At 43.2% G+C, this 27,740-nt stretch overlaps 1 protein-coding gene across 3 annotated transcripts; it reads right to left on the bottom strand.

Annotated features, from left to right (window-relative positions):
* Positions 1 to 207: 207 nt before the first annotated feature.
* Positions 208 to 27,563, bottom strand: OTULINL (OTU deubiquitinase with linear linkage specificity like). Of its 3 annotated transcripts, none has more exons than XM_065629199.1 (8): positions 27,400 to 27,563; positions 10,478 to 10,637; positions 10,338 to 10,369; positions 10,139 to 10,230; positions 7,632 to 7,781; positions 6,716 to 6,844; positions 3,237 to 3,509; positions 208 to 2,126 (listed from the first exon to the last, which is right to left on the bottom strand). In XM_065629199.1, the coding sequence occupies exons 1-8, from the start codon at positions 27,494 to 27,496 to the stop codon at positions 1,947 to 1,949; spliced, it is 1,113 nt and encodes a 370-aa protein (XP_065485271.1). In that variant the 5' UTR covers positions 27,497 to 27,563; the 3' UTR covers positions 208 to 1,946. The 3 variants fall into 3 exon arrangements, with proteins under 3 accessions (XP_065485271.1, XP_065485272.1, XP_065485273.1); XM_065629200.1 differs by lacking the exon at positions 27,400 to 27,563 and adding an exon at positions 19,666 to 19,705; XM_065629201.1 differs by lacking the exon at positions 27,400 to 27,563 and adding an exon at positions 19,687 to 19,703.
* Between the last annotated feature and the right edge of the window lie 177 nt (positions 27,564 to 27,740).

Below are 27,740 nucleotides of genomic sequence, written 5' to 3' on the forward strand. Positions count from 1 at the left end.
CCAAACTGGTAAGGCAAATTCCACTGGCTTTATTAACCCCGTGCTATCAATATGCTCAAGATTACAAAAACATACATTTTTTACAATTTAACGCTTTCAGCTGCAATGCTTTTGTTTTCCTATTCATAAATAATATGCAAACCATTAAAAAGCCCACTATAAAAATACATCCTTTTTTTGGTATATCTACTTGTACCAAAACAAGAATAAAATATAGACAAGTTTATTGATAGCTGTAAATGTTACTGTTGATGCAAAACAGATAGCAATATCCGAATCTCAGACATTAGAACATTTCCCCATGCGGTGCAGAACCAAATCTAAAGTAAGCAAATTATTTCATTCAGTGAAAAAAAAGTTTCTTTTAATAAATAAAGTATTTGATATGCAGGTTTTGATGAGATGAAATTATTATAGGTATCATGCCTTCTTCATTAAAAGCTACAAATTACTGAGCAAAACTGAACTCAGAAAAACTTTCCGGAAACAAAACTGTTATAATACAGAACTTAGGTGTTTGTGTTTATAAATATATGTACATATACATACAAATAAAAGGACCATAAAGGATAAAGCTGCATTCCTTTACACAGAGGAACAGAGTGGTCTTGGTGCACTCCAAACATTACCATTTAGTTACCTCATGCAACTGCTTTAGCTCCTGCAGGCCCTGTTCACATTTTTGTTACTGGTTGGTATTTTCCCCTGCAGGAGTTAAAAACCAAACCTGCCTGTTCCCATATTTCTAGGATAAGGAAAGTAGAGGCTTTATTTCTTAATAAAACCTACTTTCTTCAATATAACTGTATGCCTATGGGATTGTAAGCTTTTCATAAATATTTTGCTAGATCTGCTACATCATTTTAATATTTCTTCAAATTAAGGTCCCTTGTTTTTGAAATAATCAAAACACAATTGATTATTACAGAGAATAGAACCGGGCAAAATGTTCCATGTAATAAAGTAAATATCATTTAGCTGTCCCAGACAGACTTCTTCAAACATTGCATAAGGTATCTTTAGTTTAGACTTCAAAGAGATTGATATATACTCAGAGGACAAAACATGTATACACACTGCTGAATTCACATAACGCATAGAAAATTAATTTTTTCTGAAATTGCAGTGTTTGCGAATTTATTCTGTGCGCAGCTTTCTCAGATGAATTGCAAAGGAAATCTTGTTATCTCTTGGCAGGTAATGTTGAAATCAGCCCTCAAAGGATTGACAAGCTGACAAAATCCATAGGCAGCTACCAGGTCTAACTCTATTGCATGTTACTTATTAATTAATGTTGCCATTTTTAGGTTTGGGAAAGCTTGTGTAGTTTCCTCCATTATAAAGTAGATCCTCCATTCATCTGTCACAGTATTTGTGTGTGGGTTGGTTTTTTTTTTCCTCCCCCTGTGTAACATTTCTTCACCTTCAGGTATCAGCACTGAACGCAGGTAGCTTAATTTCACCTGTCTGAAGTTAAGTACAACCTGCAGCTGCTTGCTCTGACCGTCCCTGGAGGGAGATGTTCCAGCAACAGGAGAAGCCACCTGTGATTTGAAGCAGCTCTGCAGAGGCCCCAGTTTGCATCCTCCCATTCTAGGCAGCCCTAGATCAGTGCAAGTTTGGAGTATAAAATACAGGACTAGCAATGGAAAACCCAGTAATACCTTTGCCTTCATCATGCAGTCCAATCTTTTTTGTCTGACAGCTCTTGAATATGACATTTTTTTCCCCCCAGACAGTACAACAATATATTTTATGGGTTTTATGGCTGACTGATGGTGAATTGAGCTGCAAAAGGAAAGTAAAATTTTTACACGGTAAACTCATAAATCATCTTGTAATCATTAACAAGCATTCTCAAAATCTTACTGCTGCCAATTAGAAACCTAATTTACTGGAACTGGTCACTCACTATATTATAGAAAGGAAAAAAAGTCACTGGTCCTTCACGTTCTGAAAAGGGGGATGTGATAGTAGCGGTCATCTTCAGTCAGGAGAGAAATCTCATTCCATTCCCTTCGGTATTCATCTGGATAGCTTACTTGAAATTCCTCGGTATTAAACCTATGCAGTCTGTAAACTCTTATCTTCACTTCAAGTAAGTATCCAAGAAGAAACAGTTCAACCTAAAGATGAAAGAAGTCTGTAAGACACTTATGCCTAGGCTTAGAAAACTAAGGAGAAGATAATGCAAGTTAAGGCAAGTCATCTAGCTTCAAAACAGTAGGCAAGGAATAAAAGGGGCCCTTTTGTAAGTGGAGTAAGAAAATTAAAAGTTTGAGGGTATTCTCAATGTTTCAACAGTCCTTCCACTGCTCTTTTGCATGTAGAGGATATTCTAGTTAATGCTTGACACTTTGGAAACATCTCTCTTCCACCTGACACAATACATAACCTGCTCCCAAAGCCAGTTCATACAGCTCAGTGGAGAGCACGTAGGGACTAGCTGTTATTAAAAGACTGGTACACCTTGAAAAATGGGAAGCCTGCCACCTTGTGATCACTTGCTATATAAGGGAAACATAACAGAAAGGAAAAAATTTCCTTGTACTTCATGTACAAGGCATCTTCACTGACACTTATTGCAAAGGATTGCTTAATCTGGAAAAATGCTTTGGCAAAAGCATAGCCAGACAGAGCAGAACTTGCCCAGTTATAGCCAACCTGCTCTTGAATGCGACAGCAATATGTAACAATTGACTTGCTAACTGAAATTTATTATAAAAAATAATTACACCCATTGGAAAGTGAAACTATTTGCAGAGTGGCAGTGTGGAGCTTAGATGTCAGTACTTAACTCCTCACTAAATACAAAATTGAAAAAAAAAAACAGATAGAGTTGTCATTTCCTACTCTTAACAGACATTAGACCTAAGGGAACCAAAGAGAGAGGAAAAAAATAGAGTCATGATAGAGGGTTTGGGATGGTGGAACAGATAAGAAAAGCGAAACAACAGGTCAAATCTGTGTAACTGGAAATTATTTTACATATCAAAGGTACCATTGTTCTAAACTACATCTTGTTAATAGCTTGCAGCATTTATTTTTGGCCCAGCAAGAAAACTGTCCACCCCATTTTACTCTACTACAGGGAAGATAAATTACTATCCTCAGTCCACTTCCCCACATCTCAAAGAAAAAAAGGACCAGCTATCACAGATGATGTATGATATATTCACCTAATGACATCAGAGATGGAATAAATTTTGTGATTTATTTTTCATTTATATAATTACCTGGTCTAGGCAAATAGAGTCACCTACGGAGTTCAGATGATTCATCATGAAACTCAAAGGGTCGGATGAAGAATCACGAGCAAGGAGAAGGCTAAAAAGGTTGTGCACGGGTTCTTCCCTGTTCTTCATCTGCTCATAGGCTTCAACAACTTCATAGAGCATGATGAATTTTATGGCCTCATATAGTTTGTGCTCTTTGCTCTCATCAGAAAAGAGTGTGTTACACATGTTCCCTCTTTCTTCATGATCTTTAGTAGCACTTATTTCAGTCCACTACAAAGCACACAGAAGACTATTAATCAAATTATTAAGCATTCTATTTAACATGAAAGATTCCAAAACAAGAACAATTGCCAGTCTGTACTATACCATCATTGTGGCCAAATCATGGTGCAAATAAGCAGGTGGTTCTTTGGGATCCACAGTGAAATCTGAAGCCTTTCACATTTCAGTTTTCATTTATCCAGCTGAACCTATTTACTACAGAGAGCTCCAAGCACCTGGGTGCTAATGACAGTCTATGAGAAAACAAATGTAATTCCCCTATGCAAAAGACACCCACCACCATTTTAGAAAATCCAGGTATTGCTGTCAGTAAATAGTCTGAAAGGAGTGTAACCACCAAAAGGACCTCAGAAAGTTAAAGGAAATCTGTGTAGGTGCATCAGACATACACACTAAGCCCTAAGAAAAGGTTAGAGTAAGTGATGACTCCTGACCTCTTTTTAACTTACAGCTTCCAAAACTCAGTGATTTTCCTCTATAATACCCTTTACATTAAAGTTGTCCTACCTTGAATTCTTTAGGTGCTGAGCCCAATTCAGAGGTGTGTCAATTAAAAGGAACCTCTACAAACTGGACAAGCCAGAATAGTATTATGAACTGTACACATTTGTATGTCTTTACTGTGTTCTGCTTCTTGTGGTCAAGGTAAATTGGCCGCACAAGGTGGCACAAGACAAAGACACAAGTTGGACATGAATGGGGTAGGAATTTCTCATTCTGCTCACAGTTGATAACGAAAGCTCCTGAGCTCTCTGTTGCTTTAGAGGAATCAAAAGCCAGCGCTCGCACCCAGAAAATGGGCTGTCCAGAAGACAATGTTGGACTGGTGACCAAATCAGAAAACTTAAAGTACCCAGTCCTGAACAGAGTGGCTAAAAAGAGTCATCTGGAACTGAGAGGTTTTTTGGGACCACAATAAGAGATGACGCTCAATGGCTGGGATTCAAATGAATTTCAGTTAATTCTGTGTTTGTATAATTTATACGTTGAAGTGGCCATAAACTGTGAATTGCAACTAAATGGAGAAACATCCCCTCCATGTCCTCATGCATTCCAGCAGACTTTCCTTACAGGTTAAAAATGAGATCAAGCGGATGAAGCACTAATATCCCTTTGCTAGAGGACCTCCAGTACCTCAGTGAAAAGCCCGTCCTAAGTGTAAAGCACCTATTAACCAACATGGCTCAGGCACAACAGCATCTGCAGGCAGCAGCCCAAAAGATGATGCTGGAGCTGGGAAAGGCAGCAGAGAACCCTGTTAGTGAAAATAGGCAAAAAATCCATCTCACCAGCCAAACAGCATCTTTATAAAAATAAAATGAAGCTGGGAGCTAGACCTCATGTCCAACAACAGCACAATGTGTCATACAGCTGCTCTGCAATGATCTGTTAATTGTATGGATTTGTTCACCATGCTGACTTGAAAGCTTTTTCTGTACAAACGTCCAGTTTAAATGCTTTGTGCTAAGGGACTAATATCAACTTAAAACAACCACAATAAGTTAAAAGCTTAACAACCCAACACTGGCAAACACAAAGAGCGACCAAAACAAAAGGATAAGAGCACACAAGAACCACCAGGCACATCTCAAGAAGACAGGCAGTTGTCACTGTGGCACAGTAAGGTTGCAGGCAATGGACAAGGACCAGATCTCTGATTCCCTCTTTTTATTACTAATGCTTTGTTTCTAGAGCTAAATAATTCTATCTGTCGTCTGTTGTTTTTCTTTAAGTAACAATTACTATCACTGATAATAGTGCTTAAAACTACAGAGTTGCGGCTTGCATACATAGGGCCATGTAAAAGGAACTAGCTTAAATGCGTACCAGTAAAATAAGCTGTTGTGGCTGTGGTAAGCCATCCAGTACTGTAAGCTGTACTGTAGAATTAAAAATGATGCTTTAAGATCTGATATACTGGACAATGGATAACCTTCAGAGAGGGGTTTCAACCTAATCTTGGCCAAAACCCTGGGGTCCAGCAAATAGCAGTACCCATTTGATGGCTACGACCCAGGAGGGCATACAAAATGACAGCTTGGCAGGAGGAAGATGTGGAGGAGAGGGTGGTGGTGTGCTAGGGACAGCTTGTAGCAAAGCAAACAGGAACAGTCCAGAGCTCACGCAACTGCAGACATGCAGAAACCCCAGAGGAGCTTAAGGAAGGTGCAAGGTCTTGTCAGGCCAATTTTTTCTGTTTCAGAAGGCTTTGAGGCTACTATGGTTCTATGGAGCATCTGAGGGAACTCGGGCTGTTTAGCCTGGAGAAAAGGAGGCTGAGGGGAGACCTTATCGCTCTCTACAACTACCTGAAAGGAGGTTGTAGCATGGAGGGGATTGGTCTCTTCTCCCAAGTAGCAACTGTTAGGATGAGAGGAAATGGCCTCATGTTGCGCCAGGGGAGGCTTAGATTGGATATTAGGAAAAATTTATTTACAGAAAGGGTTGTCAGGCATTGGAACAGGCTGCCCAGGGAAGCAGTGGAGTCACCATTCCTGGAGGTGTTTAAAAGACGTATAGATGAGGTTCTTAGGGACGTGGTTTAGTGCTGGAGCTAGGTTAATGCTTGGACTCGATGATCTTGAGGGTCTCTTCCAAACAAAATGATTCTATGACTCTATACTAAAGCTCCTCAGATTTTAGCTATGTAAATAAGAGTTGCATTCCTGGTTGGGAATGTCAGCAGTCTGGATATGCTGAGCAGAGGGGGCAGTGAGGCTGACAGGTCTTCGTAATCAAGTGCTTCAGGTTACAAATTACAGTAAAACAGGATAAATACAACACTCCATGGAGAGGGGAGCAAAAGAAAGACAATAGTTTGGGAAGAAAATGCACTGTTTGTTCCCTCCCATTTGGGGAGGGAATCCAGGAGGATCTCATACAGCATGTTGTTATTTTTAATGAAAACGATGAGGTACTGCAGATGCCACTTGATGGCGAGTGCAAGTAACCATGCAGCAACTAACAGCTGTGGGGAGCATGGCCTTCCCAGCTTTCAGGGGGACCGTGAGCACTTAGCCTAGTATAATCCCCAAAACCAGATTCCTCCGCAGGAGAGACGACGGCATGCCCACCAGCTCAGCCCTCTGAACCTGGGAGGGAGGCTGACTGCCACAGAAACATGTAACAAGGAGCAGTTCCCTAACTCTGTCTCAATCCACTTCTCAGTGCTTTTATTTCTCCTAAATACTCACATTGGTCTTCAATGTCTCCATACATTTGCGCAATTTACTGAAGACATTGGGACCTGTGTATCTTTCTGGCCCAAAACTGTATTGCTGAATCCAGTTGCAACCTTGGGAATACAAAAGCTTTTCAGGGAGCTGGGGAGAAAAAGCCAAAAATTAATGAAGTAGAGATCATAGCCATAACAAAAAGTAGAATATAAAGTTATATAAACTTGTCTACATACATTTTAATTTATGATGTGTTTCTATCCTCTGGTTGTACAGTACAAATAAAAAAATATAAATGGGCTTCAGAACAACTCCAATGTTAAGAAGGAAGCTCCACTTGGCTGCCAGGTCCTTAAGGAACTTCTAAAACAGGGCCAGCCAAAAAGGAAGAAAATATGCTCTCAGTGAAGTACATAACCCACACTCTGGAAAAGCTGGAAACATCCAAACTCAGTGAGGTTTTTAGGATTACAGACACCTTCCAGTTTGCACACATGTCCCCACAGGCAGCAGGCATAGCTCTGCACCTCCTTCCCGCTCTCTCCTGCCAGAGCCCCTGGAGCCCTGGGCAGGACTCCTGCTGCTCCAGCAACACACTCAGCAGCTCCCAAGTGAGCCACTAGACTTTGCACAGATGTGGATGAGGAGGATTCGGATATCCTTCTGTGTTAAAGGAGTGACATCTAGCAGAGTGGCAGTAACATTTATCCATCCTTTTTTTTTTTTTACCATTTAGAGTCACACTGACTTTGGTACATTCAGATCAGGGACACCTTTTCAATTAAGCTTAGCTCAAAGAGTTTGAAAAACTTTTAATTCTGAAAATGATTTTCCTCTACGTCCATATCAGACACAGCAGTTTTTACATTGAACCTAACTTCCTTCTGCAGTACAAGGTCACTTGAATTATATTTATTTAGGACATGAATTTTACCTTTAATATATCTCTCTCCTTCATCCATGATGGAAATGGAATGCCTTGGCTGAATATCTGAAAAAGCACTGCTCTTAGTACACAATAGTTGTCCCTCCTGACTTGTCGCAGATATTTGACATGATAGCTCCGAAACAATTCTTCATAGGCCTAGAAAAAGACCAAAAAAAATTTAGCAATAAACACTTTAAATCTTGGACGAAACCCATGCTGAATTTGAGTCCAATTCCAGACTACTCATAAAAGGGAATTAAAGGAAAGAACAAGTGTATTTATAATTTTATATATACAAAAATGTTCTAACTTCATGGTTTTTGTAAACACGTTACACTGACACTGCCCCTTAAGAATGATTCTGTGCTCTCTCCAAACCCAGCAACTTCCTCCGGTCTCTGCACTGCTACTTGTGTAAACATTCACAGGGCCAACCAAAGCAGAGCAGATCGGTGAAGACTTCTTTGCCATAATAGCTTTAACCCTGACCACTTCACCGCTTGTGCCAACACGTGGGATGCAGCGGCAAAAGGGCTGGAACAGGCGACTGGAGAAAACTCCTTGTGGCAGAAGCGTCTTCTTGCAGTGACCTGGATCCATCGTGCAGTGGTGACCTAAGCAGATTTGCAGCTGTGTGCTGAAGTGGATAACCCTTCCTCCAGCTACGCGCTCCCTGTATTTCCTCTGCATTATCTCTGGCTCTCACCTGAGCCCTTGGCAAGACAATTCAGCTCAATAAACTGGCAGAGAATTAATTCAGAAAGAGGGCTCTGCACTTCTGCAGGCTGCTGCAGCAGGCTCACAGTTTGCTTCTTGAAGGGGGAGGAAGGATGGTCTCAACTCCTGGTTCTCTTTCATCTCAGTTGCTTCCTCACCCATCCCAAGACCTCAGCTGTATAGTCTCCCCTATTCTTACTTTGCATTGGCCGTGATAATCGCAAGTCTACTGAATTCATCCTGGTGGGGGAGCTTCCTGCTGCTTCAGCAAGCTCGGGTGGCTCAGAGAAGGGTCCTTTGGGATGACCTGCTCTCTCAGCTCACCAACTTGGTGAACCACATCCAACAGAAGAGCCATCACAAAAGAGGGAGAGGGGCTGCTTAGCTAGAATGAGGTAAGGAAAAGGGAGAGACAAGGCAAGCAAGGGACTGCCCCTTTTGGGGACAGCAAGCAGGTAAAGCAGGTTCAGGATCTCAGGAGAGAGGTCCTAAAATGGCAGAGATCCTCAAATGTGCTCCTTACTGCAGTGACTTCTACATGCTATAACGAGCCATCCACTGGCTGCTCTAAAGAAAGGAGTCTCCTTTTCAGCTCTTATCACGTAGAAGGCTCATGGATTTTCTGAAAGGCTTGTTGCCCAATATGCTTTTGCAAATTAAAGTTCTGCTATCTTTTTTTACTTGCTCCTCCAAATCACTTTTGGCCTTGTTGTGTGTTGTTCTGGGCACTTTTGGCATTACTGTGCTCCTGCATTTAATCTGGCAAAGCTGGATCCTTTCTCTGTTCATCATTCGGACACAACTCCAGGTTTCTGAAAGGTATCTTCTTTTTGTCTCGTAAAAAACCAAAAAAATACAAGGACTACAAAAAAAACCTTACACAGAAAGGAAAAAAAGAAAAAAAGAAGATAACTGGAAAAAAAGCAGCACCAAGGATTAGCTGATGCCCACAAGCAGCAGAGGATGCCACCTCCCCACACAGCCCAGGGCTGTCTCCAGCCACCCCTCAGCGGCTGATCAGGGTGCTGAGGATGATGAGGACATCAACTGTTAGATTAGTAGCTTGTTAGTCCCAGCTACATGTGGTACGAGGCAGCAGCAGTTGCTGGGTGTAGTCAGGGTATAGTTAACCTGCGTGTGTCCTGCTTGCTGGGCCTGGGGCAGGGAGGATGGTGGCGCAGCCGTGCCAGGGCCAGGGCGCACCTTGGCGGCACCGTGCGGACAGGGGCCCAGAGCTGGAGCAGAGGGGCACTAAGGGAAGGCAGGGGACGGCCGCCATCCAGCACACTGGTCCTCACCCGCTGAGCACCCAGGTAACCCAGCACAGGTCAGATGTGAGCCCCTGCCCCAGCTGCAGCTGATGCAGCCAGACAGGGACCCTCGGTGGCTGCTGCAGGGGGTGCCAGGCGCCAGCTGCTGTCACACGGACCTTCAGAGCTTGGAAAAGAGTTTTTACCTTAAATCGAAGGCTGGCCAAGAGACAGCACCTAAGACCGAGTTATTCAGGCTGTAGCACTGGGGATGATTTTTCCTGTTAAAAGCTGCTGCGTGGGTCATCAGTGACACAGGGAAGAACTCGGAGAAGATGCAAGAGTAAAACTTGATCTACATTTTGACCTGCTTTGCTGCAGTCTTTACCTAGACCCACGTTCAAGCTGTCCCTTTTGCTTTTCATGTGACCAGCCAGTGCAACAGGCTGTGGTGGCTGCAGCAGCTGCTTGCACTGGCAGTGCTGTTCCTTACCTGGGTACCTCTTCTCCCTCATCCTCATGCAGAGATTAAAATTTAACTCTTACCTCCCTCATGTGTTTGGCCTGCTTTGTTTCTCCTTTCCATTCTCTCGCACTGTAACCAAGTAGATCGGTTTCTGTCAGCACACTGAGATTCCCTAAATCGAGATGAATTCACAGATTAGTTACATTCTGCGGTTCTGCATCTGAAGGGTGGTTGCGGGGGAGAGGATTAATGAATATGGAATGACAACAAAAAGATTACTTATGAGTTTTCTCTGAAGGTAGTTGCTCCACCTAAAATCCAAATGATAAAACAGGTGTCAAAAAGGAGTTGTCAAAGATCAATATTTACTGAAGTAAGCAACAGCGTGGATGATTAAAGTCTGCATAATAAAAGCCTACCGTTTCAGTAGCTGTGCTAAAAAGCTGTATAGTCTTCTGCAATACCAAAAAACAGCAACGAGGAAAGACATGCTTAGCATTAGCTGCACTTTCACTTTTTGCCACATAATACACAAGGATTGCTTGGTGGCTGTTGTCCAGGACCGCACCTCATGCCTTCCTAAAATAGTGATAAAAAGAGAGAGAAGAAAATCTTGTCACTGTTTTGAAATACTTGTTTCTATTTGTTTTCTTACAAAAAGGAAAATATCCAAGTACGACACCATTACAAATGAAACACAAAACATGAAATGTATAAGGCGAGCATGTTTTTATATCCTTAATATACATACTTTATATAGTTAGTTTTTCAAGTTTCTAGAGTTTTGAGTGCATGTGGTTCACATTTCCAGGCTTTCCTCCACACAGTGAAGGCTCGATATATAGTTACAATGGAGTCACAGGAAGGCTGATATCAAAGCAGCTGTTCAATAACAACAAGAAGAAGTGTTTGCTTCAGGATGCACTGATCCAGAGACCTGTCCCATCATCACTTTGCCACTAAGTCAAGGTTTTAAAGACCAGGGGTTCCTGGGAGTTGTAGTCTACAAATGGGCCATGTAAGGCAATAGTAGCTGACTAAGCATCAAACGACTGGACGGGGAACTAAAGCAATGTTCTTGCCTCAATTTGGGTAAGTTTAGGGTCAATTTGAAGCTCTGGAGAAAGCTTCTCCCCAGGGATTTGGTAGACAGCTCAGGAGATCACAAAGGGGGTACGCTCTCACTGTTCTTCACAAACATAAACCAGGACAGGTTTCTGTTGCTCTGTTGGCATTACAGGCAGGGTTATGGAAGGTTTTGGTTGTCTCTTGTTGATAAGAAAATCTAGAATTGAGAGAGGGCCTGGAGACTGAATAATTGACAAAGGCAGTATCTGCTCCCTAAGTGAGAAATTTATCCTCTAATTTAAATTTTAGCATAGGAAATTCCCAGAGTTTATGACCAACAGCTGCTCCATTAGTAACTTATTTATTGATTTAGTATAAAACTTTAAGAGAACTCAACTTTTTACAAAGGCATTCCCAGAGCAGACTGAAAAGATCCTTCCCTAGAGAGTCTATGAAGGGAATTACTCATTCAGCATAGTTTTATGTCAGTTGAGCTTCTGCCCCTCCTGGCTTTAACACGGAATTTAAGAGTGGCTTAGGTTTTCCAAGGAAGTTAAGCCCATGAACTGTGGATAACTATCCAGTTGAAGAGTTAAGCATGAACACCAACCTTGGCAATTAAATAAACAGCTACGCTTACATTTTTACAAGTATTGTTGCATATATACAGAGTACTGCTGATATTTGGCCTTTTCTAATATTCTGTTGTTTGAAGAAGTTTGATTACAGGCCATCGTTATGCAAGTTGTTCAGAGGCAAAACTCAGACCTCGTCTCTCCCATGAACAAAAGGTGGGTTAAGACCTGTAAATGGTGTTAATAAACTTTACAGAGGTAATCAGAGAAGCTTTTGGGTTGCTAGTTCCCATTTACACAAAACCCATGTGCTGTGAATATAGAAGATGACGGACAGGTCTTCTGTCAGCTTCTACTTGAGTGCTGCACCAACATGTGCACAGCTGGCACAGCCAGGGGTTACGCCTGCACATGCCGAGTAGGAAAAAGTAACACGTGAGTTACGGTCCTGGTTGCCCAGAGAGGTGGTAGATGCCCCATCCCTGGAGACATCCCAGGCCAGGCTGGACGGGGCTCTGAGCAACCTGATCTAGTTGAAGATGTCCCTGCTCGTTGCAGGGAGGTTGGACTAGATGGCCTTCGGAAGTCCCTTCCAACCCAAACTGTTCTCTGATTCACACACAACCAAAAGGACCAAAAATCTGAAGCTGCAAGGAAAGTTTATTACTGATGCCAAGTAGCAGACAGCAAAACATCAGCTGTAAGGTTTGAAAACAGCAGAGCTCATGGAAACATGGGGACACTCCCACCCACAGTACACACATTTACTGCTGATGGACACCAACAGGCACATTCTCAACAAGCACCCCAACTGCTGCCTAGAGAAAAACAACTGAGAATTACTAACAGACAACAGTCCCGGTCGAATCAAGTCACTGCAATTTCTTCTCTCTCTTCTTTAGGATAAAGGCATCAGCATTGAAAAAAAAAAAACCACACAAAACTCTGTAGGGTGTAAATAACTGAACCTTCTGCTAACTAGAATGGAATCTGAAGGCTTACAAATGTTGTTCAGCCCATGGCTTGGTGGGTATTTTGGATTTACGTTGTCCCACTATAGTACAAAAACCAATTATGATTCAAATGAAATTCGTTAATAGCAATTTAAACATACAGCATCAAAAGGAAGATGGAGCAGACTTTTATTTCAGTACTTAAAATGACTGTATGGTCCCCCTTTTGATTTTGAACAAGCTAGGACTATAAAAAGTGAGGGCTGGCCCATCTGTTAAAATGACATACTTTGCTTTATGGAGTACCAGAAATATATCTGAATGCAAAATTTCTTCCTTTACCCCTCTCACAGGCAAAAAGATGAGAAGTCTGCATCAGCTTTTAGGATGAATCGAGCAATTTGTTGAAAAAGCTTTTAATGATATTAATCCTGAAAAAACCTACCGGAGGCCCCCTTTCAAGGCATATGGTTCACAGATGCATGAGCAACTGTTTTTCAAGGAGCACTGGGATGCGCTGGCTTAGTGATTGCAACCAAAACCACAAATCAATGTCAAAGAACATGAGATAACCAAATATTGTTAATTCATTTTTATTTAATATAAGTGATTTATAAGTAGGTATTTCCCTAATAAAAAGCCTAATGGGAGACAGGAAAACCTGCAAACAAGCAATTATGAGTATTTTTGCTACACTTGTCTTACAGCATAGCCTGGACTTCATAAACTTTCCCTCCTGCCAAGGGAAAGCTGCCGTTCAAACAGCACTTTCAGTGCTTCTGTCACACTTAGAAATATAATTTCACTTTTTTATTCAAGTAAATGACTTTTAGAAGTGGCAGTTGGATCACAAAGTGCTGCTGGTAAAAATACATCACGAACATGACATGAATTAAAGAAGCGGGTAGTTTAAAATAGATCTGTCCACCCACTCCCTGCCTCCTCCAAAATTCTTCAGAAACCGAAGAGCAATTAAATTAATAACACACTGATGTGGGGAGTAAAATAAACCCAAGGATTTTTAAACCAAACCGTTCCCTGGGATATGGACACAATTCATCCTGTCCCTCAGGGGACAGTGACAGCCTGTCGGTGCTGCGACCAGCTGCTGGGCTCACACTGTTTTGAAGACTGACCATGAGCATCGTTGTGAGGACAGGGAGGACCAACTCTCCTCCCACGCAGGGGAACAGAGCCCTGGGACTGCCAACGCATCTCCTAGCAGAAATTTGGATGAACAGAGGTTGCACAATGCTGAAGCAGGACTTGATAGCAGTGTTTATCTTACTATGCAAGTAGGACGCCGCGTTTTTTCTTTTCATGCCACATCATCAACTTCCTGCAAGTGCCAAACCTTAAGGTTTTACCTCCCCACAAAGTCAGCAGGAGAGACGTGCAGAAGAAAGAAAGAAAAAAAAAAAAGACCAGAAACAAGACGAATAAGAAACATCTGTAACATCTGCTGCTTTCACAAGTAACTCAAGAAGAGTCTTTGAAAGATTAGCTCCACATTTGACTCCCTCACAACCTTTTTGGAGGCTGTCACCTTAAAATGCGTAACTGATAAAATGCAAAATGTAAGAGATCAGCTTGGGAACTAGCAGGCAGCGCTAAAGCACGATCCAATATTCCAGTGTTTCTGATGGCACATTCACCCTTTCACTTTTTTCCTCCCTCTCTGTAACAAGGCCATCAGGAAGATAACAGAATGTCTTCCAAAATTAAAAGCTGACTGTGTGACATCTTTTCAAGACATTCCTCTTCACAGTCTTTTTGGTACTGAAAGCAAGACACGGTACTTGTTACCACAAAGTGGCCATGTCTCATACTCCCGTCGCATAACACTATGTTCCTAGTTCCCAAAAAAGCAGGTAACCCCCTTCTTCAAAGAGGGAGACAGGATTTGGGATCCCTCTGTCCCAACCCTTTTGCTACCCACCCGTACCCCCTCCTTCTGCTTCCTCTCTTGGATCCAGAGCTTGGAAGAGAGACTGCTCAACCAAGAGATGCAAGATTTGGCACGCAGGTCCAAGCCTGCCGGCATTCAGTGTGCGCCTGCAGAGCTCTCTTCAAAGTTGCACATCATTTTTTTCCAGACCGTGCAGTATCAGTACCGAGGTATGTTATAAAATAGGCGAAGTCCCTCTTTAAAGGGAAAACAAACAAACTTATAGAGCGGGCATCAGTGTCATGCACAGATGCACACCTGTGCACATACACCTCGACTGACTGAACCAGAGGGAGACACAAAGCTATTAATCATACAAATTCAATACCTACAATAGATCACACCCCATAACAGCTCTGAAGAGAGAAACACGCCTTTTAAAGTAGTGCCAAGTGACTACAAAGTCTTTGATTTCCCAGTTTGTTATCAATGCCACACCAAAAAAAAATGAAAAACTACTGAAAACAGATCAAACACATACCAAGATATGTGGGAAGCACTGCTTAATTCAACAACTATTTAATTATGAAACCCTTTCTTTACAGAGCAAAGCAATGTCAATTTGCTAAGCAAACCTTCTTCACTTAACATAACAACTAGAGATGAGGATCTCTTCTTAGTGTAACAAGAAAAAGATAATCCTTTACAGGCAAAGATGGTAATCATCAGTGACTTATCAAAAGTTCAACCATATCTGCTGATCAGACCTCAACTTCTACTCCAGAAAATAACAGAACAGAATCCCAGCCCCAAACAACAACTAGAATCACGCAATTATTAGAAAACTGAATAGTTTCGGTAGCACCAAGGCGTATTACTTGCAAGACAGGTTTTATTTACGCAGATGTCCTGCGTAGGAGTCCCAAGTGCTCTCTCAGCCCTTGTCCCCCTTCTGCAAAGATCTTTCAGGGAAAACAAAAAGAATAGAAAGGTCAGCAGCCTTCTTTGGACTCCCTGACTGCCAAGAGGACCTGAACTGCTGTAATCATATCTACCCAGTTATGACGATTACTTATTCCTTCTGTGTAGCAACAGGCATGACGTGTTCTTACCTATTGTGTGATTATCTAAAATATACCGTATTAGAATTACCTTTACAGAACCAGTTCCAGCTATTTAATCAAGATATTAACACATGCCCTAGTCTGCACATACCATTTCCCTCTCTCTAAATGCCTACAAGAACAAAAGAAAGTTCAGTTCTTGATCTCCTGTATAATTCTGCTTCCTTTTGAAGGTACGGGGTGCTTCATTCAGGACCTTCAGATGAATGAAGCTCATCTACACTTCCACTTATTTAAGAAAAAACATGAGAGAAGCCTTCAGAGAATTTACAGTCCAGAGCAATACGTGAAAAGCATTTCATGTCATAAAAAGCCAGTATCTCTTTAAAGCCCTTATTCCTGAGTAAAAAATAATGAAGAAATAATCTCCTTTTAAAGAAGGAGCCTTTGAAATTTCTGCCATTGTGATGATTTTTTTTAAATGTGGAAAAAAACAATCTGTCCTCATTCAGCATTGCTACTTAGTGCCTGTACACTTCAAAGAGAACTTACATAAATGTACTAAATCTATTATTTGAAGGAAGCCCAGTCTAAGGATTCTTATTACACCTGCTGCTCAGTTGCATGTTGAGTCATTCCTAATGCCACTCATGTTTGTTTCTGATTTATCTATTTGCAAACACAAGTCTGAAAATGCCTTTTATAATTCTTTTATTTTGCTGTGCTGAATCCAAACTCATACAGTAAAGGAAATATTTTCCTCCTGAACATCTTCTTACACTCAAGTTTAGCTGAAAGGCTAAGTGGTAATACAACCTTGGGTTTTTCTGTTGATTTGTCTAGAAAACCGAAGCTTTGGTCATGGGGAAAAAAGTTGAAGTCTTACTTAGCAATGAGAATTATTTTGCTCTTCCTTTACTGGAACAGGCTGCCCAGAGAGGTGGTGGAGTCACCATCTCTGGAGGTGTTTAAAAGGTGTTCAGATGAGGTTCTTAGGGACCTGGTTTAGTGCTAGAGTTAGGTTATGGTTAGACTCGATGATCCTGAGGGTCTCTTCCAACCAAAACGATTCTATGATTCCACAAATCTTCCTTGCTAGACAGATTTGTACCTACAGCCCAACCCTCCAAGGACACGCAGTCATTAGGCACTAAGGAGGCTGGGTGGTACCGCAGGCAGCATCCCTCCAGGTGTCTCCAGGCAGAGGTCCAGCAGGCTGCAGCAGCAGCTGCCCCCTCCCCAGGCAATGTCCCCAGCCCTGCCTGGATGGATGCCCAACCCCCTGGCAGCACAGGTGCCAGGTCATCACCGCCCCAAAAGAGCAGGACCTTCTCCAGCCTGTTGCCTGCCACCCCAAAGGAAGGGACTGGTGGACTCTGTGACTCCAGCAAGACCTGCAGATGTGGCCGCGGTGTCGGCACTGGAGAAGGGATGCAAGCGGCAAAGCAGAGGAGTCCCCCAGCTGCACACGAGGAGTGGGGAAGATATCTGGATCAGGGCAGAGGGAACGTCATCAGAAATCTGTGTGGGAAAGAACTCTTTGTGAGCAGCAGAGAGGAAAACAAGCTGCATACTGGGCTCCACCACTGGTGCTCCTGGGAGAAAACACCTCTTGGACAGCCCAGGTGAACCCTCCAGCGCCTCGGTAGTCACTACCTGGCTCATTCCTAAACTGTGGTTTGACACCTTGAGGTCCTTTGCTGAAGTGATGTAGCCCAGAGGAAAAAGCAGCAAGAAATGCTGGTCTACTTGACTGGCGCACACTGCAGGACAGTCCAAGGAATTTTAAGTTTCTACCCGTCAGTAAACAATTATCCCAAGTGGTAGCCTGGAAAACATTAGCATGAAGTAACCCATGACAAAAAAAATACCAACTCATCTGAGCTTGTTTACTGTCTAAGCAATATCAGCCACAGCTGTTAACTCTTACAGGCGGTGTGTACATCTGCCATCAGGTAAAGACCCTGCTCTGAAAGCCAGACCCCTTTAACCAGGTTGCATCCATGCAGCTTGTCACTCTCGTCTCTGCACAGAGACTGACTGCTGTACCCTCATGACAAAGATTTATGTCTGTCTTCAGAGCACACACAGCCCTCTCCAAAAGTATACCAGACTCTGCATGCAGTGAAGCACTATGTAGAGTTGTGTATTTTTCATACGGATGAATAATCACATATAACTTAATATTAATAATCAGAAATAATTCGCATCTCCTGGTGGCGCATCAGATCACAAAGCCTGTGCTTTCCCAGTACGTGTGTGCAGAGGTTATTCCAGCTGTGTTATTTGTTTGCTTGGAAGTTTTACTTGTCCCTCTCCCTCTTTCCAAGATAGATTAGAAGGAGAAGGGAAAGGCAGCACAAAGCAACACTGAAGCCATCACTCTAAATGCAGATGACAGAAACTGGTCCTGAAGGTCTCTCCCCCTGCCTCTCAACATCCAGCCTTATGAAAGTCAAAACTTCAGCTTTATTCTGCAGAGCTAATGCTATTAGTATGCAAGCAGCTGGGGTGTTTAAATCCTGCTCTCTCCATCTTTTAAAGGGCAACAGTTTCAATCTGGCATTTTTTAATTAGCTCACGCACGAATGAGTCCTCTGCCATTTATTGAGAATGCATTACTGTGCACTTCTTGCCTAAATTCTTAAGGAAAAAAGGCATGGTGAAAAGGTAAAGCATCAAGATAACTTAAATTTCAGCTGCTATGACTCAATGTAATACCAAAGTCACAGCTAATATAAATATTCAATAAAAATGCGATTCAAGAACCCAGAATATACTGCATGGAAGTTCTCTGCTTGTAAAAACGCATTATTATTATTGCTAATGCACATTTGGTATTGTTACAGACATTTGGAAGCCAAGAGAAGCTTCAAATGAAGCGCTCTGGACATTAGTCACAAAGACCAAGAAACTGCGGTTCCCTGACACCTCTGCATTTGCACAAACTGCCTAAAAACTGGGTAGTTATGTGGCAAGGTCTACATAAAATATAAATTATGCAGCCCTGTAAAATATGGTTAAGTGTGACTCTGCATATCAAGCTCCTCTTGAGGGGCTGGCACTTGGCAGAGGCACAATTTACTTCCACTTGTAAACTAAGAAAATGAAATACAGAGTACTGGACAGTTTCTAACATTGGAAGCCAGCAGTGTCATCTTTAAAGATCTCCAATTATAGGAAATCCCCTATTTTTAAGACCTCAGACTTTGGCAAGCATGTCACAGCTGAAATTTGTGCCCACGAAGTGACATGAAATGAAACCAGAACTGAGGAACAGCGAACACGTCCGCAGGTCGCTCCCAGACAAACGCAGCAGGCACACGCACAGCGCAGAGCCGCACAACTGGGGGGAGCCAGTAGGACGTCTCTTTATCACACAGACGGACCTGAAACAAGCATTTAAGTTGGCAGAAAGACTGATTTTGCACAAACTCACCAATTAACAGCTTGCCTGCATTCCCCCGGTAGCAGCTGACCTGTGGGCAGTGCCAAGCACCTTGCCATGATGCTTCTTTGCTGCACAGATGCTAGGGCAGACCTGATGACAGTCAAAGCCCCACGCACGCCACATCATATCAAGGCACTGGGTCGATGCTAAGATACATGTTTCCCACTTTCATAGCGCCATTCATCCAACATGACTACCTGTCATGGTTTAACCCCTGCCAGCACCCAGGACTATGGTAACTGCTCGCTTACCCTTACCCCTCCCCAAGTGGGAGGGAGAAGAGAATCAAATGGGAAGAGAGAAACTCGTGGTTGAGATAAGAACAGTTCAATAAGACTAAATAATAATAATAAACTACTGTTGTGATAATATAATATAATATAATATAATATACTATAATATAATATAATATAATATAATATAATATAATATAATATAATCACTATAGCCACTTACCCCCCTCCTCACCCTCCAAACAAGGGAGAGAATCAAAAGGGAAGGGAGAAACACGGATTGAGATAAACACAGTTAAATAAAATAACAAAATACTAATACAGTACTAGTAAATATCTATATAAAATAGAAATAGAACATAAAATAAGAGATACTCAAGGCAACTCCTCGCGTACTTCGTCCACACCGAGCAGCCAGTCCCAGGCAGCAGCACCTGGTCCCAAAGGCGATCCCAGAGAGAGAAAAGAGAAAAAGGCAGAAAGGCCCAGAGGTCTCTGCAAAACAGCAGGATGGCAACAGGCTGAACTAAAGAAACTCCCGAACAGAACTCCTCCGGCTGCAACAAAGAGAGTGAAGAAAGTGAGGAGAATGCGAGAGAGCACCAGAAGACCCCAACTCTCCTTAAATAATTAGCATGACTCTAATGGGATGGAATACTCTTACTGATCAGTCTGGATGTCAGTCAAGCTCTGCCCCATCCATACGCCCCTTCCCAGCTGCCTCACACCTGTGGGCAGAGCACTTCGAATGTCCTTGGCTCTCAGACCAGAGTAATTAAAAATATTAACTCTGTCCCAGGGTGTTATCTTCTTGTTCTCAAACTAAGCCCAAACAAAGACTGTGCTAGCTGTGAAAAAGTAAGGTTTCTAACTGCATGAATAAAATTAGCTCATTTTCAGTCAAACCAGCACAACTACTACTACTAGTATATAAATATCAAGTAAGTGATACTCAACACAATTGCTCGTGAATACTGGTCCCGTATAGCTGGTCACGGAAGAGCAGAGATCCAGACAGCAGTTTGTGCTTGAACAGCCAGTCCCAGAAAGGAGAGCAGCCTGGTCCCAAACAGCTGATCCCAGGCAGAGCAAAAGGCAGAAAAGCCCAAGACCAACTGCAAAACGGCAGAACGGCAAAAGGCCAAACTAACACCAAACTCCAAACAGAACTAGCAAACAGAATGGAACTACCGAACAGAGCTAACCAAACTAACTAGATAGAACAGCCGGCTCCAGCTATATACCAAGCATGACACTAACGGTAGGGAATATTTCATTGACTAAGCTGGATGTCAATCTAGGTGCTCTCCGGCTTGTTCTCCCTCCCAGCTGCTATTTTGCTCCTGCAGCTAGAAAGTTGAAAAGTCCTTCATCCCCTTGGCAACAGCCAAAATATCAGTGAGTTCTTACATTTTTCTCATACCAACTCCAAAACACAGCCTAGCTACTGAAAGAAAAGCATGGGAAGCTTGGTTGTTACCACATTATTCCCATACTAAATCCAAAACAAAAGACCATACTAGCTAGCAAGAAGAAAATATTCTAACTGCACAGAAAATTAACTCAATTTCAGCTAACTCAGTGCACCAGCCCAGCCTGGAAACATTAATGCTAAACACTCAAAAAAATCTGGAAAATGTCAGCAACATACAATGGACAAGTAATCCAATATGGGGTCTTGCCCAGGACAACATGCAGAACTAGCAACAGGACTACAGACTGAGCAAATACAGCCACATCATCCTGTATTTTTAGCCCTCCACCTTAAGGTGATGTGGTCCAAATAATACAACACAACTCTTCTGCTCAGCCCACAACCTTCTCCTCAGGGAAATGTCTGTTGGAAAAAAAGTTTGGGCAGCGCAAGTTGCCTTGCTAGCCACATCCCTCTGCATGGGTTCATGGTGTAAGTGGCATCTGTCCTCACTAGGGATGTGGGGACAGGAGCTAGAGACACACCACCTCTCTTGCTCAGGAGCTTCCAGCACCTGTGCACAGTCTACAGCAAAATCCCAAGCACTGGGGTGTGGATCCTGAGCATGACAAAACTAAATGGTGTTGCTCCCCAGCAGCGAAAAAATGGGAAGAAACTGCCAAGACAGAATAAGGCTGCAAAGAAACTAAAAGCTGATGGCATTAACATTTCTCTGAAAACCCACGAAGTAACCTGCAGCAGTTTTTGGAGCATTTTACATCATGTTTGGCTTCACTGAAGCCTTCTCAAGAAGTGGACAGTAACACACTTATCTCCTTTTTTTTCCTCTCATTTATGCTGGGGCAAAACTTTGACCTGATTTTATACGATCAGGCAACAGATAGTCCAACCACAAGTTATACTGTTCATAGGGAAAACAAAACAAAACTTTCCATCAAACCAAATTTTGAAATATATAAACTAAACTTTCTAGCACCTCAGAAACAGTACAAGATCCTTAGCTACAAACTCCGCTCTTTAAAGTGCCATTGACCACTTTTACGTTGCTGTGGCTGGAGCACGACAGTCCTGATAGTTTTCTATCATGAAACACTGACATTTAAAGTTAATACATAGCTATTTCTCCATCTTTCTGGAAGGCACAACATTGTCGTGTCTGATCCCCGGCGCCGCAACCACTCACGGAGGAAGCGGTGTTTACCACACCAGGAATCCCGGCAACAGAGCACACGGGCAAAGTTCCCTGTTGCTGCTTCGTGCTGGCACCACGTCACCTGCATCAACCCAAAACTGCAGGAAGGATGCTGTGTCCGTCATGCTTTCCCAAATCCCCTCAAAGCAGAAAACAGATCCTGAAGCGATTCAGGGTCAGAAGTCAGACAGCAACTCAGATTAGTGTTTGACTTTAAAGAGTACTGTAACTCTTTTAGAAGTCAGAATGCCTGAATAAAAACGTGATTAGAATACGACTAATGTGGCCCAATAGTAATTTAAAAAAAAAAAAAAAAAGTCACAGCCTAAAACAAGAAAATTAAGAAGCTCCTCGAGGTACACTTGATGCAATTCTAATCACACCCACAAATTTAGTTATGCAAGTGTGATGAAAGCAGTGTAATTATACAACCTTTTGACTTCTGAGCACTGGTTATTCCCTTGTGTTTTCAAAACAATCAAATTACAACCATACTCCTCTCCCCTAGCACAGTTTGGAAGCTGTGACTCCCACAGTTCAGCTGCACAGGGTCATGAGGTACAGCATAGAGGTATTTCTGAAATCACAAACTCATTTGCCTGGGTAATCATGCAAAGTCAATCATTTTCAGCTATTAAGCTTAAGAAAAACTGCAGACATTAGTGAAAAAATCTTTTAATGTTTGTTGTTGTATCTTTCGTAGATAGGATGTGAGGATTTGACTTGGAAGCTGTACCTAAGAAACATGATAAACAGAAAGCCCTGATGCTGAACGAGAAATCCACACCATCTAGTCAGGGAACATGATCCAAAAAGTTAAACAAAATGAAAAAAACCTTATATCCCAATGGCAAAAAGAAACTCAGAACTAAGAAAATTAAACATTTTTTTCAGAAGTCCAAATCTGAATGCAGAAACTTTGTCATAAAAGCACTCACACTTAATATGCTGACTGGCACTTTAATGCTGCTTTTGCCCTTGAAAAATCGATTCTAACACCCTTCACCTGGTGCTTAAACAACTTCATACCAGGGGCTGCCCTGACCCATGTGCAGGACCTTGCACTTGGCCTTGTTGAACCTCACAAGGTTCACGTGGGCCCACTTCTTGAGCTTGTCCAGGTCCTTCTGGACGGCATCACGTCCCTCAGGTGTGTCAACTGCACGCTGGTGTCCCCTTCGATTTCTAATTAAATTATTTGTCCAGCAGTAAAGAAATAAAATTCTTAGAGGAACAAACTTTGGTGACTAGAAAGAAATTTTCTGAGCCTTAAAACCAAAATAGGTCAATTTTTTTCTGTTTCACACACTTTACTTCTTTGTTTCATCACTTGCAGAAACTGGAGTGGGTCAAAGGCCTGAAATGGGAATAAATGGACTTGCATATATTAGCAATAGAGCAGCTGGAACCACACTAGCTTAAAACTCACTTACTAAATACCATAGAAATCTGGCTGTTCCTCCACTGCAGAAAATGACAGTATAAGCTGAACACAATTTGTACAGCTCGTCCAAAAAGCAAACCAGTTGGTTAGTATGAAAGGCAGTGAAAAGGAGAGCTGGACCAGTAACCATCACAGCAGACACGTATCCTGAAATGCACAGCAGAAAAGCAAACTGGTAGGGCATGGTATCTTCAGCCTAAAAGACCTCTTGGCAGTGGTTTAAGAGATGAGTAATACTGAGAGCTACACACAGCTGGCAAGCACGTCAGAAGGGGAGCGTGCCCACCTTCCCAAGGCTTCCCAAATCACGTCCTTATTTCCGATCGCCTTTTTCCTAAACCTTCACCTTTCTGATGGGAGCAGAAGCCACTCTGCGGCACTTAATTTCAGATTGCACGCAGCAAACACAACCAACCAACCAAAACAAAACGAAACAAAAAAAAAAAAAAACCCCACCCAACCCAAACCCCAAATACACACCTGTTGTAAAAACGGCACGCGTTGCTGTTTTAAAACAAACCCCCGAATCTCGACATCTACAAAACTCCTGCCGGAGACCTGTCAGCCGGTCTCTCCCCAAACACACCCCCGTGCCCGGAGCCCCCCGGGGCGGGGCGGGGGTGTCACATCCGAGGCGGTCCCGCCGCGGGGACCTTTGGAGCAGCTTCCCGGGTATTGGCACCTCGGGAAAACGTCCCCAAAAGAGTCGAGTGGGAAATAAAATTAGAAAAAAACAAAAAAAACCCCAAACCAACCCAAACCTTCTCCGAGACCGCGGGGACCCCAGCAGCTCCCCCCGCCCCGGCCACCGCCGCGCCTCACCCGCTCCGCCGGCGCCGGCCCGGGGATCAAACCCCGGCTGCCAACGTGAGGCCGACACCGCCCGGAGCGGCCTCCGGGGCGGGGATCCCGCAGGGCCGCCCCCCGCAGGGCCGCCCCCCGCCCCCGCGGCCCCCGGCGGCGCCCCGGCCCGCCCCGCTGTCGCCCGGGGGTTGGTTTCGTTTCCGTGGGTGGGGAGGAGGCCCCAGGACCTCGTACTTTCGTGCGGGAAGCCCGGGGGAATGCGGGCAGCGCGGGGGGCCCGGAGCCCGCTTCGAGGGGGAGGGACAGCCCTTGGCGCCCATCCCGCAGCCTGTCCTCTGCTTAAGAAACGAGTGAAGTTCCCCATCTCCCCAGCAGACCCTCCAGCAGTCAGACAGAATTTGTGCTTTGGTGTCACGCCACATTATTGTAGATTTTATAGCAGCATTTCCCTTAATGGGGACCAAAGTCATCAGCATCCGTCTGAAATCTAGCCACGAAATGTAAACACAACTTAGTGACTTCAAAGTTGTTGGTTTTCTTTTTTTTTCCCCTATCGTTAAATGTTCATTACCTCACTAATTCAGTCATTGACAAGATGAAGTACATTCGTCCACAAAGAAATTCACCCTTGTCACATACCTTCCCTTATATCAGTCTCCTAGGTGTAATTTGTCCCAGCTGTATGTAGAGAATTTGCATAGAGCAGTGTAATTTCTTTTCCGGTTGTACATTAAAGAGCAATTTTCTTCCACCTCCCTAGGGACTTTGCAGGAAAAACAGAGGGGAATTGTAATGGTCTGAACAAGTGACGCAGACTTAAATCTTTTACAGAGTTATAAGCAGTTTGCTCCAGTGCAGCGCTAGGACAAACTTAAAGGGTTGGTTGTTTTTGTGGGTATTTTGTTTGTTTGTTTCCCTTTTTTATTTTCCAAAATATCGTAAGATATTGAAATGGTTGGAGATAGAAAATAAACACTTTTCATGAAACAGTGAAGAGATTCGTACTGTCTGGCATGATTATCAGATGTTTCTCCACCCATCTCAGTTAATCTGGGCAAAGAACAAAACAGACAAAACCTGTTAAATATCAGTGTGTGCCAGGCACTCACTTTAGTACACTCACAGAAAGCCACGAACACACTTATCCAAATAAAAGAAAATCTAGGCTTAAAAAGCAGCTAAGAACAGCAGAAGTAAATAGTTGACTTAAGAGTCCTAAAGCTGCCAGCTATGTAGCACTGCGTGCTGCTCCATTAAAAAATCCATTTTGGAAAAGAAAAAAAAACCCCACATTCCTAAGTGCCAGCTCTGTGCTCCTCTGCAGCGTCATCTAGCTGGTGCTTTCTGCTTGGACATGCAGTTTGTGTTTTAATGTAGATATAGCTCACATGGCATCCACCTGTGAAGGCTCCAAGGTACCTGGGATTTGTTTCTGAGCCATGTCTTGCCTGCAGTTTCCACATGCTTCAGCTTCCCTTTCCAGCCTCCTTCTCCCCTTGGCCAGGTCAGTGTTGGCGCTGCGTGACAGTTTAGCCTTCCAGCCAAATCCACATTTGCCTCTTTCTGCCCTCCCTAAATTGTGTTAAGGTCTTAGGATTTAAAAGGTGATTTCTTTGTGCAGCCAGGCCTGAAAGTTAATGTTTATCTCGTTGCTGACTCATTAAGGAAGATGAAACACACATAGTACAAACACTGCAGATCAACCCCGTATCGCAGAGCCCTTCCCAATTCCCAGCTCTCTCATCTCGGGGCAGTTATTCAGCATTTCAGTGCAATACAGAGAATAACCTATGCCCTTCTACGCGTGCTCCTGCTGGAAATAAGCCTTGGGGCAATCAATCAGAGATCACTTATTTGAACCCTCTTGAGATATTTTTTTTTTTAACTAACACCATCCGTACACCTTTTCTTCCCCCTTAAGGTCTTTCTGGACCTCTTCCCTGAGACACTCACAGAGAGCTCTCTACTACCTTTTCCCATTCCCCGGCTTCAGCAGGAGAACATTGTCTCTCCTCCTTGCAAGTCGCTGAGATGGGACAAGCCTCTACCCACTTCTCTCCTCTGCAAGCCTGTCCTCAGTTAGGAATGCAGACAGCTCTGGTGAGAATAAGCCAAGGGCCACAGAGGCCTCTTGCTCTCTGTGTTGGAATGGCCAGGGTGAGCTCATGCGATTCGTGTTAGCTGAAGAAGAGTTTGGGTAATCCTAACGAGAGCAAGCAAGGTCTAGGTCTCAGCCAGGATCAACTTCAACAAGCGGAATAGCAGCTAAGTGGAAGGCAGTTTCTGTTACGGACTGTGCAGAAGGGGAAACACACTGCTACAAGGGTTCAGGAAGCTTCAGAAAGCGTGAACTTCCCCAAAATATCTTGGAAAACAATGCTAGGAGCTAGAAAAGGCCTTACTTAAAGTATACATTCAACATTTTTCCATAGGAGTAATGCATCTCCTGCTTCACCTCTGACCAGGTAGCAGCTCCGTGGGGGCAAGGGGAGAGATCCAGGGAGCTCCAACTGGAATCAGCCTAAATTTGATTCTGTTCCTCCAGACTTTTTGGTCATGGTGTTTTGCACATGTTTGTGATACTCGGAGAAAGCTATACGCTGATGGCAAACTTCTACCACTTAGAGATATTTATATTTCCCGCCTTTAGGGGAGCATTATGAACTTACCCATATCACGAGCCTCCAGGTATTTCTGCAGGTCATGGCATCTCCAAGTTGCAGGCATGACTGTGACTACCTCCCCCCACTTGTACGCATGCGAAACTGCACAGCGATTACAGCAAAAGCTTATGCTGCAAGCCACACTAAGCAAGTATGAAGCCATTTTAACCGTTTCTGTTTCAACCCACAAGTCAGCAGCAGAAACAAGTACCATGTTCTTGCTTCTGTTTGCAGGTGAGTAGCAGGATTATAACCACAGCCACAGAATGTGAGCAATTCCAAGGAAGTGCAAAAAGGGTCTGCTGAGACAAATCAAACAGCATGCAACCCAGTAAAAGTAGGAAACCTAGGTGCAGAAACCTAAGTGCACTAAATCCAGTTTTTCAAGTCCATCATTAACAGTCAGGAACCATTTCCCTGTTTATCATCATTTATTACTACTACCAAGGTCAGGTATAGTTCAACTCATCGGTAAAAGTAGTGCAGTATGATCTGCAGCACAAGACCTTCCTATAGCTGATCACCAGCTTGGTGAGATGCCAAAATTTAGGGCACAGCTCTACAAACTTACCAACACTTCTCTTTGAGTGGTTAATTCTGCTCCATTTTTCTTGCTCAGTGAACTGGTCTCTGTTCTTACTTGCCTTTCCATCCTGTCGCCTCGGCATCTCCTCTCCAGAGGATCTCCCCAGCTAGATTTCTCTTCCCTGGCTTCTTTTGCTGGGGGTAGAAAATGAGACTCTATAGACTCGGCTCGTCTTCGCAGATCAACAAGCTGTGAGAGGATCTGGCTTCCTGTTTCATTTCCGCTAAAGTTTTTGAAGTCACACACGCAGTGTATGCTTCTCCATATCCAAGCCACAAGAGAAAAAAAAAAAAAAAGAACTAGAACTTAGTGTAACTCAGCTATTT

Source organism: Caloenas nicobarica, chromosome 2, assembly GCF_036013445.1.
Source record: "Caloenas nicobarica isolate bCalNic1 chromosome 2, bCalNic1.hap1, whole genome shotgun sequence".
Classification (NCBI taxonomy): domain Eukaryota; kingdom Metazoa; phylum Chordata; class Aves; order Columbiformes; family Columbidae; genus Caloenas; species Caloenas nicobarica.